This window comes from Setaria viridis, chromosome 1 (genome assembly GCF_005286985.2).
Source record: "Setaria viridis chromosome 1, Setaria_viridis_v4.0, whole genome shotgun sequence".
Lineage (NCBI taxonomy): Eukaryota > Viridiplantae > Streptophyta > Magnoliopsida > Poales > Poaceae > Setaria > Setaria viridis.
This window is the reverse complement of record NC_048263.2, coordinates 28,886,592-28,897,846: the sequence shown is the minus strand read 5'-3', so window position 1 is coordinate 28,897,846 and position 11,255 is coordinate 28,886,592. Positions and strand designations below refer to the sequence as shown.

At 42.2% G+C, this 11,255-nt stretch overlaps 1 protein-coding gene across 1 annotated transcript; it reads left to right on the top strand.

Moving 5' to 3' along the window:
* Nucleotides 1–652: 652 nt before the first annotated feature.
* LOC117855539 (cytochrome P450 724B1-like) lies at nucleotides 653–2,875 on the top strand. Its single transcript, XM_072291398.1, has 7 exons — nucleotides 653–680; nucleotides 1,022–1,500; nucleotides 1,763–1,849; nucleotides 2,006–2,084; nucleotides 2,170–2,276; nucleotides 2,386–2,510; nucleotides 2,607–2,875. Exons 1-7 carry the CDS (start codon nucleotides 653–655, stop codon nucleotides 2,752–2,754), a joined length of 1,053 nt encoding a protein of 350 aa, XP_072147499.1. The 3' UTR covers nucleotides 2,755–2,875.
* Nucleotides 2,876–11,255: the final 8,380 nt, after the last annotated feature.

Sequence of the window (11,255 nt, the reverse complement as noted above, 5' to 3'; positions counted from 1 at the left end):
ATAAAAGATACATTATATCTTTAGATTAAAAAAATGTATGGTGGTCAACGGCACTTGCACCGCTGCTGGGCCTCGCGACGATCTTTACTAGGCACATGACGATGGGACTGCGCCACAAGATAGCATGTCGACGCCTAGCTAGTTGTTGACTTTTTGGGATAATATTCGGCCAAAGTCTCTCGATGCAAGCGGTGGCCGGGCATGGTGACACACGGCAGGTCTAATTTGGAAACTCCAATCCCTCTAGAATTCCGAACTTTTTATTGGGTAGGTAATCCACGAGGATATAATTTTAATTATCATCTTAGTTTTTAGTGGGGTTTATTCCATCCCTGAATTTTGCTCCCCTTTGCTTCTAAAAGGTGCCGCAAGGATTTTCTAGCTAGCGGTGGAGCTAGCTTGCCGCGGGGTTGCTGCCCCATGTTCCTCCCCGCATCCTCTTAAAAGAGAAAAAAAAAACTTCCTAGACCGTCGGTGCCCCGGACGCAGGGATTCAAAATTAGGTATGCGAGCTTAAGAACCATAGCATATACAAAATAAAAGTGCATGAAATAAATGGTTCACGTGCGCATAATTTTTTTAATCCTTTATCCATACAATATCATTAACTAATTAACAATTACAAATTTACTCGACGAGGTGGCTTTCGAAAATGGAGATTATATCCTCATCATCAACTTGTAGAAAAACTCCTTCTCAATAAATATAACCAAGCAATTATTCAATTACATGCTATTTCTTAGCTTGTTCTTTACAAAATTCATCGCTGAGAATACCCTTTCAACACTGTTGCTACAGGTAGCAACAACACTAATTTGAGAAGTCTGTAGACGTATGTGTGTTTGTTATGTAAATCTGTTTCAACAAGCAAGACTGAAAGCTCTGCAATACTCTTCACTTTGCTAAATCTTTCATCACATGAAATTACCAAGTTGAAAGGATAGGCGCCTCAATTCAATAAGTGAGAAGTCATTAGGATAATACTTAGCAAGTTTAATCAAGTTCTCCTTGTCAAATGCAGCGAATGAATCCTTGGGATTGAATGCACCGCGGAGCCCTCGAGGCTCCAGTCTTCAGATCGGCGGGCGGCGAGCCAGCGCGGCCTTCTGGCTCCTCCGCGCGCCCACGCACCGGCTTCCGGCGGCCAGCAACAAAACCCTAGGCGGTGGTGCCCTCAGTGGTGGCGGCGCTTGGCAGCAAAGAGGAACGGGGACGAGGGATACGAGCGAATACAGATTACATAGTGCTCGATGGTGGTGGCGTGCGTTCTGGCCATTCCTTCCAAATTGGGCCAGCATAGGAGGCCGGCCAAGGGCCCAGTTAGGTGCTAAGAAGGCTGCGTTCCTAGACGTGCTCCTCGCAAGCAGCGATCTGTCCCACGACGACAAGGTCACCTTCGTGCTGGACTCCCTGCTCGCAGGCTACGAGACCACCTCTGTTTTGCTGTCCATGCTTGTGTATTTCGTCGGGCATTCCCCCAAATGCCTGGAGCAATTGAAGGTATGATATGACACAATTCAAAGCTATGCATGTTGGCCCTTTTGTTCGAGCATATGTGATGCCGTGCTACACAAAGTCATTGTTGGTTATTCTCCATGCTTTTTGTACTTTTCAATACACCAGGCTTCTACATTTTAATATAATAAAAGGCAGCTTTCCGGCCTGTTTGTTTCCGATAAAAAAGTGGTTCTTGTACGTACATAGCGGTTAGTCGTTATGTGCTTTTGGCTAAATACTGGAGTAGTAACTGTTGTAAATGCAGCGAGAGCATGAGAGTATAAGGTCCAGCAAGGGTACGGAGGAGTTCTTGACTGCTGAGGATTACAAGAAGATGGAGTATACCCAACGTGTAAGACGCGGTCAATTCATTTCCGTTGACAAGAGGACAACAGCAGCAAGCTTTCATTCCTGTTCTTCCTCTGAAGCAAACAAAATGATTCATCCATGTTTTACTTTGATATATGTAAGTTTGCACGAGAATTCAACCCACCATTCGATTGCATAGGTTATCAATGAGACGTTGAGATGCGGCAACGTTGTCAAGTTTGTGCACAGGAGGGCCCTCAAGGATGTCAGATATAAAGGTAACCGTTGTTTGAGGCTCTAATTGTGATTTGATGTCATCTATCATGATGCATTTGCCGCGGCTGTGTTTCCTACTTTTGGCAGGGTATGTGATCCCAGCTGGCTGGAAACTCCTGCCTGTCTTGAGCTCTGTCCATTTGGACCCTGCGCTCTACCCGAATCCCCAAGAGTTGGATCCTGGCAGATGGGAGGTATGCTTGTTTGTTCGCAATCCCAAGTTCCCAACCCACTGGCCGGCGGCTTCAGGATCAGTTTCGTTTTATTTCGCTTCTTGAGAACTTGAGATGAGATGATTTGCAGGGGCTCAACCAGACGGCGGGCAAGAAGTTTGCGCCGTTCGGCGGCGGACTCCGGCTGTTCCCGGGATCGGAGCTCGGCAAGGTGGAGGCTGCCTTCTTCCTGCACCACCTCGTGCACTGTTACAGGTGACAAGCAAGGGGACGTCGTCCCTTATGCACTGAAACTAAACTATGCACTCTTTGGTTGCTCATTGTAAGCTGTGGCTGAAAAAACTGACGCAGGTGGAGGTTGGACGGCGAGGATGTTCCGATGGCGCACCCGTACGTGGAGTTCAAGAGAGGCCTGCCCATAGAGATATCGTGCCAGCAGTCTGATCCGATCCCTTGGTTCGCCGGGTGGCAGAGACCTAGGCCAGTAGCATATATCTAGCTGCTGCAAAGGAGCCTGAGAACGAAGCGAAATCCTTGATAACATTTGCATAGGTAGGCTCTGTACCACTGCGTATGCAATATGCAAGCCGGAACAGGGAGGTTGATAGCTTAATAAACCCTAGGTCTAGTTGTAGATTGGCGGAATGTGCATGGCAACCTGACAAGTACGTACGTGACTCCGTACACATACTTACACAGAATGACAGAAGTACATTGTACACCATTTGCTACGCACATATATATCTACCTTCGTCCACAGGTATTCTCCCGTTCTCTTTTGTCTTTTGTTTTGTGGCTGAGAACACGGTGGGCGCCCGGTTGGTCTCAAAGGAATTTGACACCAAACGGATCCAAGTTACAATGGGAATAATACTTGTAATTGGAAAAACTGATCCCCTTTACAATAGGGTAGGGTTCCCCTTTTATAGTGATCCATGACCTGCTTTAGATTCTGAAAATATCTTTTCTCAACCACTACATTCCTAGGATATGCCGTACATAAAGGTCATTGAAAGAAACATGTACAAATTGAACTCTTCCACATGGTCACGTTTCTCACGACTTCCGTCCTCTAACCTCAAAACTTCGTCTTCATTTTAAGCCGATCATCTAGCCTCTAGGCTTCATCCGCAATCTGAGACGAACATCTAGCCTCAAGGTGTCTGCTTCGTTGAGTCTTGTCGAGAGGTCATAACCTCGCATACTTCTTCTCCGAGCATCGTTCCTGAGTAAAGAGTAAGAAGATAAAAGCTCGATGTCCGGAACCGACTTCGAACACTCCAGAGTTAGCCCAGTTGGAGTTAGCCATTATTGTTGTCAATCACTACCCTCGAGTCCTTCCAGGAGCAGAGGTGATGCAAGGATATGAGATTTACTATTAGAGGTGCCTCCATAGAGCGTGCGAGGTTAAAGGAGTTCCACTTTCCTAGCTGGCGACGCGCAACTTGCGAGGTTAGTCTTGAGACCTGTTAATGACGTTTGAGGGTAACTGAGTTTTACTTCTCGGTTTGGAACTCGCCAGACTAGAAGGGCTCCGCGCCTCTTTATACTTGATGTAGAACTTGCGAGGTCAAATTGTTTTTTTATGTTGTGGATGGCACTCGAGAGTGTTTAGGTTTTGGCGATCTCCAACAATAGGCCGACTGCTCAGAAGTTTATCTTAGCTTGTGTCTATGGTGATCCCTATCACAGCAGAACTCAGTCCATCTAGCAGGAAGTTCATGCTTTTGTTGTAAATAATCCTAATGTTCCTACTTTATGTATGGGGGATTTGAACAATGTTATGCATGCTAATGGAAAGTTAGATCCTAGACCTGTTAATCTTTCTCGTATGTCTGTTTTTTGATCTAGTTAAAGAATGCGGTTTCATTGATTTGGGTTATAATGGACCTGCTTACACTTAGTCTAACAAACAATTTGATGCTAATCCCACTTTTGAGCGTCTTGATAGATGTTTAGGGAATGCTGAATGGTGTGCGATGTTTCCTTCCAGTTTTCCATCTTCCCACGATGAAAAGTGATCATGCTCCTATACTAGCTATGCCACTTGCTTCAGCAAACAAGCCAAAGAAACCTTTCAGATTTGAGAATTGGTGGTTACTGGAAGAGGATTTCCAGTAACAAGTAGTTACCAGCTGGCACAAGTCATCTACAAGACCTTTTCACCTCGAAACAAGATTCCTTTTCTTCAGATTTGCAGAATTGGAGGAAAAAGAAACCCAATCTAAAGGTACAGTTGCAAGCTATTGAAGATAACATTCTCAAACTACAAAGTCTTCATCCAACTGCTCAGAATCACTCTCTGGAGAAGGATCTGATTCATCAACATCAGGTTATTTTGGACAAAGAGGCTGAATTCCGTAAGCAAAGATACAAAAAGCATTGGGTCACTGATGGAGATAGAAACACAAGATTTTTCCAGGAAGCAATTCTTTTTTTTTTTGAAAACTTCCAGCAAGCAATTCTTAAGAGAGCAAGAAGAAACAGAGTTCTTTTCCTTACTGATTAGGGGGAAATCCTTTAACAACACATGATCAGATTGCCTCTTGTTTCAAAAACTATTTCACCAATCTATTCACAAGTCAGACAGCACAACATCAACATAAGCCTTTTCTTTTCAGCCAACAGAACAGAACTGAAGAAACTTCATTTGATGACTTTGCTGCATCCATCCCAGATAAAGCAGAGTTATGGTCAATTATAAAGAACATGAAGAGAGATGCTGCCCCAGGACCAGATGGTTTTAATGTAGCATTTTATAGGGCTGCTTGGGATTGGATTGGAGATGATGTGGTGAATTTGGTTCATAATTTCTACACTACAGGTCAGCTACCTCCTGATTTAAATAAGACCTTCATTGTGCTGATTCCTAAAAAAAAATGCTCCTGTAGCCCCTCAAGATTTTAGGCCAATTAGTCTTGTAATGTTATTTACAAGATCATTGCTAAAAGTTTAGCTGACAGGATAAAACCTTTTCTTCCTGATAAAGTGCATTTAACCCAGTCAGCTTTATTCCGGGTAGACAAATTGCTTCTAATATTATTATTGCCTAGGAAATTACTCACTCCTTTGCTCTCTTACTTCTTGGAAACACAAAGGCTTTCTTCTTAAGATTGATTTAGCTAAAGCTTTTGACAGAATTGAATGGAATTTTATTACTGATGCTATGCTTAGAGTGGGCCTTTCTTTGCAGATTGTTAATCTTAGTAAGGCTTGTATTTCCACTCCTGAATTTTCTGTGCTGGCCAATCTTCTTGTTGTTTCCATTCTCAAAGAGGGATTAGGCAAGGATGCCCTTTATCTCCCTACCTTTTTGTTCTGGCTATCAATGAGCTTTCTTTTAGCCTGCAAACTGGCTATCAATGAGCTTTCTTTCAGGAATTTCTCTAGGTCAGAACTGTCCACCTATTCATTCTCTTCTATTTGCTGATGATCTTGTTATTTGTGGTAAGGCCACAACAGCTGAGGCTTCCCAAATTAAACTTATTCTTGATAATTTCTGCCATGCCTTTGGTCAGACTCCAAACTGGGCCAAATCCTCCATTCTCTTAAGCAAACATGTCGATGCTTACACCAAACAGGACATTAAGAATCTCTTTCCTGTACCTTTGATGAATCCCCATACCACACATCTGTGCCATCCTACCATTTTTTTCTTACAAAGACAGAACCAGTTTCATCCTAAACAAATTCAAAGCTAAGCTTACTGGTATTAAGGCAAACAAGCTTAATCATGAGGGCAAAATAACTTATATTAATTCTGTTTTGGCTTCTATTCCTATCTACTATATGTAGAATATTTTTTTCTCTAAAGCTTTTACAGAGAAGATTAACTCCATCCTTAGACGCTTCTGGTGGCAAGGTGTCCAAGAAGAAGATTCCGCAAAGCCTTTTCATTTTAGGTCCTGGGATGATATCTGCCAACCAAAATCACTTGGGGGTCTTGGTATAAGGAATATTGATAATGTTAATAAGAGCTTGGTGCTTCACTCTACCTGGTTAATCGTTACTAACAGGGATCCTTTCATGTCTTCTGTCCTAAAATCAAAATATTTTCCTAATACAAGTTTCTGGAGAACTAATTGCATTGGCACTAGATCTGCTTTTTGGTCTTCCATTATGCAGGTAAAACGTCATCTTCATGAGCAAAGTGTGTTGCAGATCCATAAAGGTAATTCCAATATTTGGACTGATCCTTGGTGTGATAATTGGGAAGACATTCATAATCATTTGTCACATCCTCATGTCAACAGACAGCTTCCTAATTTAGTTTCTGATTTATGGAATAATGGTCAGTCCACTTGGAATGATAATCTGATTAGTTTCACCTTCCATCATCAAGTGGTTGATGCCATCCTTCATGTTCCTAAAGTCTATTCTGATTCTGTAGATCAACTTTGTTGGAAACCTTCTTCCCAAGGTACCTGTTCCACCAAGGAGGCCTATAAGTACTTTGCTTCTCAGACTACTCATTCTTTGCCAAGTCAGGGTCCTAGAGCTATCTCTCCTGCAAATCTTTCTATTCTCAAACGAATTTGGAAGCATAAATCCATTCCACCTCGCATTAAGGCCTTTTCCTGGAGGCTTATTAGGCACTCTCTTGCTAGTGGGCATAGAGCTTCTGCTTTCAGTACTAGAATTGAAAACACCTGCAAGCTGTGTGGCATGATGAAACTGACTTCCATTTGTTCTTCGGGTGTGATGTTGCTAGAGCAGTCTGGTTTGCTGCACCCTTTTCTTTGAGAACTGACCTCCTGCTGCAGGAACTAGATGGCCTTCAAAGTACTCTGGAGACAATCCTGTCAAACAATCTCTCTGACCACATTTTGCAGGAAGACTTTACTAGGCTTGTATCTTTGGAAAGCGAGGAATGATTACAGGTTTAACAATAACAAGTGGTCTGTGAGTAGATTAAATCATAAAGTAAGAGCAGACATAGCTTCTTCCTTTTTGTTCGATTCTCATGCTGCTTCAGACAGAAATTTGTCAAATGGGAGACCTGCTACTACTAATGCCATTAATCAGTCCTCTCCTGTTATCATGCCTTCTCTTGATCTCATGCAGGATTTACAAAGCAACCAAATTTGGCAGCCTTTTGTCTTTGCTTATGCAGATGCTGCTCTTCAACCTGATGGCCAAGGAAGAGGTTCCAAAATAGCAGGCTTGGGTGTACTGATCGACCTCAGATCCACAATGTTTTCATGTCGTTTGCAGATTCTTGGCAAGGCCACGGTGGATTCGGTGCTCATGGGTGAAATTGCTGCTCTTCTTTTGGCGGCAAAGAGTCTTTCTGTGTTGCAGGTTCATGGTGCCATTGGTTCTGACTGTCTCCTGGCAGTTAAGCATATGCAGAGTGGAGTTCTGCATTCTCCATGGAAGCTTCGGCCATGGATTTCTCAGTTTCAGGGACTTGGTTTTCAGGAGGCTTTGGAGGGCATCAAGATTTCTAGATCTCAAAATCAAGCAGCCCATCTTCTTGCGGCTACAACTAGATGTTTAGTTTCTCAGAATGTTGCTTCTTCTGTTTGTACAAATTCTTTTCATGGTCATGACTGTGCTGCTCTTTCAGTACTGCTCTCTGCACATTGGGATCTTTTGACTCTCAACCATGTACACTGCTTTAAACTTAAATGAAGTCCTTTATCAAAAAAAAAATCTAACGGCGCCTGTGTCTCACAGAGGCAGGCTGCCTGGATGGATTCTTTGGTAAAGGGTATAGGACATGCATTTGTCTGACCAAAATCCTAACAGGTACAACGTTGGAGAAGCTCGTCTGGATGCAGCTCATCTCTTGCCAACTCTTTTTTTTCATTCGTTTTGCAGTCGCTATATTTTTTCCATCTGTTCCAAATTGTAGGTTGTTTTCGCATTTTTAATTTATAGATATTATTATGCATCTATATACAGTGTTCATAAATACTATTATGCATCTATATATAGTATTAATTTTCTAAGGTTGAATAAAACACGTATTTATGACCACTACTAGATCCGCAGCAACATGCGTGCGTGATGTATACACCGTTATTCTAAAGTAATGTATAGTCGGTGTCCTCAATCCCTGGATGAATATGGTATCGTCAGTTTCTGAAAACTTCTCGGAAGCAATATCCCAAGAATAAAACTCTAAAATTGTTTAACTACTAGGGAGAAGTGGTTTCAAGTAAGAGCTATTGTTTGACCCAGACCTGGTTTGCAAAGTCAACGCAGTTTGAAGTTTCTTCATTGACGCAGACAAAGTAATCCAGGGGGGAAACTACTCATCATCAATCCTATCCTGATCAGGCGAGACGATGGCCGGCGAGTTGACATTTCAGGGTTTCAACACGAGGATGGGCCGAAGGCAGCAGCCATGGTCGGAGGACTCGACGAGATGGAACACACGGCCGCAGGAGGCCAGAGTCTTTCGAAGTTTTCTTTTCCCAAAACAACAGCCTTTGAGTTTTGATGATCAACGAAACAAAAACAAAGGACCGGCACTCTCAATCGAAGAAGGCTTTTGAATGACCCGTGTGCAAAATCATACCACGAGAGACACCAAGTACGTCGATGCGTACCATGCGCGACAAGTTAGTCCCAAACGGAAAATTTGTACCACGAAAAACCTGGATAAAACACAGCGTGGTTACACCATGATTGCCGGGTCCGGTGGCGCGGGTTAGCCATCGGGGGCAAGAGTTGGCAAGGTTGGGCACTGAAGGATGAGACATCCCAATAAAGAAGCTCATCTGTAAAGTAGCTCTTTTTGCCAACTTTTTTTTATCACACCTATTAAACTACAGACACCCGAAATTTTGAAAAAAAAATCTGGCTACAAAGTTTGTACACCACCAGCAAAAAATCTTTCAGGTCATCGGGGCCTGTTTCGAATCAAAGGTTGAGAGAACTTTGCACACCAACATCTCATGCATTGACATGTAATCTTGAGACAACGCAACAGGTAACCCGTACAATGGGTTGTTTTATAAGCTGTCTAGTAGAGCTATATAGTTCCTTAATTTATGCATATGAAAAAAGAAATATTATGAGTTGCATGGAAACAATAATTCGTACAATGGTTGTTAAGTTATCTTGTAGTCCTACAATTTAGCTCATGAGACGGTTGTTTCATGAAACAACAATCTCTTTCTCTCACCTCGCTCTCTCTCCTCCACATCATCAAAAATTATAAGTTGCACTGCATGAGATGACCTATGGGACCACTAACATGTAGCAATGTACTTGCTGAAAGGAGTTATGATGCGGAGAGAAAAAAGAAGGTCATACGTAAGTAGATCTTTATACCAACTTTTTTTTCATCACACCTATTAAACTACATGCACCTGAAATTTTGAAAAAAATATATAAAATCTGGCTACAAAGTTTATTTGTACACCACCAGCAAATCTCTTTTAGGTCAGGGGTTGGGGAAACTTTGTACACTACCGGAAACCGCTTTCGGGTTGAGGGGTTGCTGGGCCAGCAACCTGTTTCAGATCAGGGGTTGAGGGGTTGTGCCGGATTGGCCTTAGAAAGGGGTTATTATGGGAGGAATGAGGACGGCTCGTCGATGCTGGGTAAGCGTGGCGAGGGATAGCGGGGTGGACCTGACAATTGACTGCAATTTTTGCCTCCAAACGATTTTCACTTCATTCATCTTTTATATTGAAGAAAATGTTTGGTCTGACACAACTGACCTGCTCTATGGACACGGGTTTACTTTGCTTCGGTATATTTGTGTGGGGAAAAAAGTATATGTCAATCTTAAATCAAGTATTTGCTCTTAATGAGGGGTAGACCGACGGGTCTCTATTCCTCACCGGCTTGAGTTACCATCTTGTTGACCTCGATGTATCCTCTTCTATCTTCTTGGATCATTACGAAACAAAGAATATACCATTTTATTCAAGTTAAAAGTCGCCGCCGGTCTAGTCGACCAAGTTGATCTATTGGTGGACACCCCATATACACGATCCGTAGGTGTACAGCGCACTCAAACTAGGCACTAAAATTAATCCTTCGTTAAGGTGTGACCACGGTGACAGTAACAGCTTGTAAGTTTAATCGCTGGCTGCTTTACTTGGCTCATCTCCCTGCACCTTGGTCAGGATAAACACGTAGTATATATATATATATATATTATAATCTCTGCAGGTATACGTATATCCCGTGGATGAGTGTCTCATTGGAATGGAAAGTATGCAGTTAACGCTACGTGTAATACTCAAATTTGTAGTGTAACACTAATGCTGCTAACCCCAATCAGTCTCCAACAAGGAGGTGTGGAGCTAGTGAAATCAATATTTTAAGCAATGAACAGTGTAAAAACATCCTTGCTAGTTCTTGGTGAAGAGCTAAGCTCGCACGTCTCTCGATATTCTTCTCTCTCACTGCATGAGCCTCGAGGTGTCCTCTTGGGCTAATTTAACTTTTTTTATCTTCTCCATAAGCTAGCAACTATCTCAAACTGTTGGAGACACCTTATGGAAGGTTTTGTATTCTTGTTTCCAAGAATACACGCAATAGCATATACTCTCAAAATATAAAGATTTTTAGACCAGTCTCAATCCATAGTTTCATGGCATAGTTACCAACTAAGAATTTTGGAAACTGTGACTATTGAGTGTCATGGGGATGAAACTTCTCTCTCATCTGATAAAACTCCCTCTTCTATCTCTTATAATTATCTCTTATAATGTTCGTGCCAAGTCAGCAAAATTGCTGATGTGGTATAGAATTTAATACCCATGAAACTTCTATAAAACTTTGCATTGAGATTGGTCCTAGGACAAGTTAAGCATTGTCCCTCGCTAAAGCAGCAAGGCAAGCTCTTCACTGGTGCAATTAATTGCCGGGCCTGCTCCTGATGATTGGATACTCAAACTTTAAGTGTCAAGTGAAAAATGAAATATGCACCATATAAGTAAAGATATCATAATGGTGTGCATTAAATTTTCCTTATATAAAAAGGTTTTCAAATATTTTATAAATTTCACTAGATATTAGGATGGACATGACATG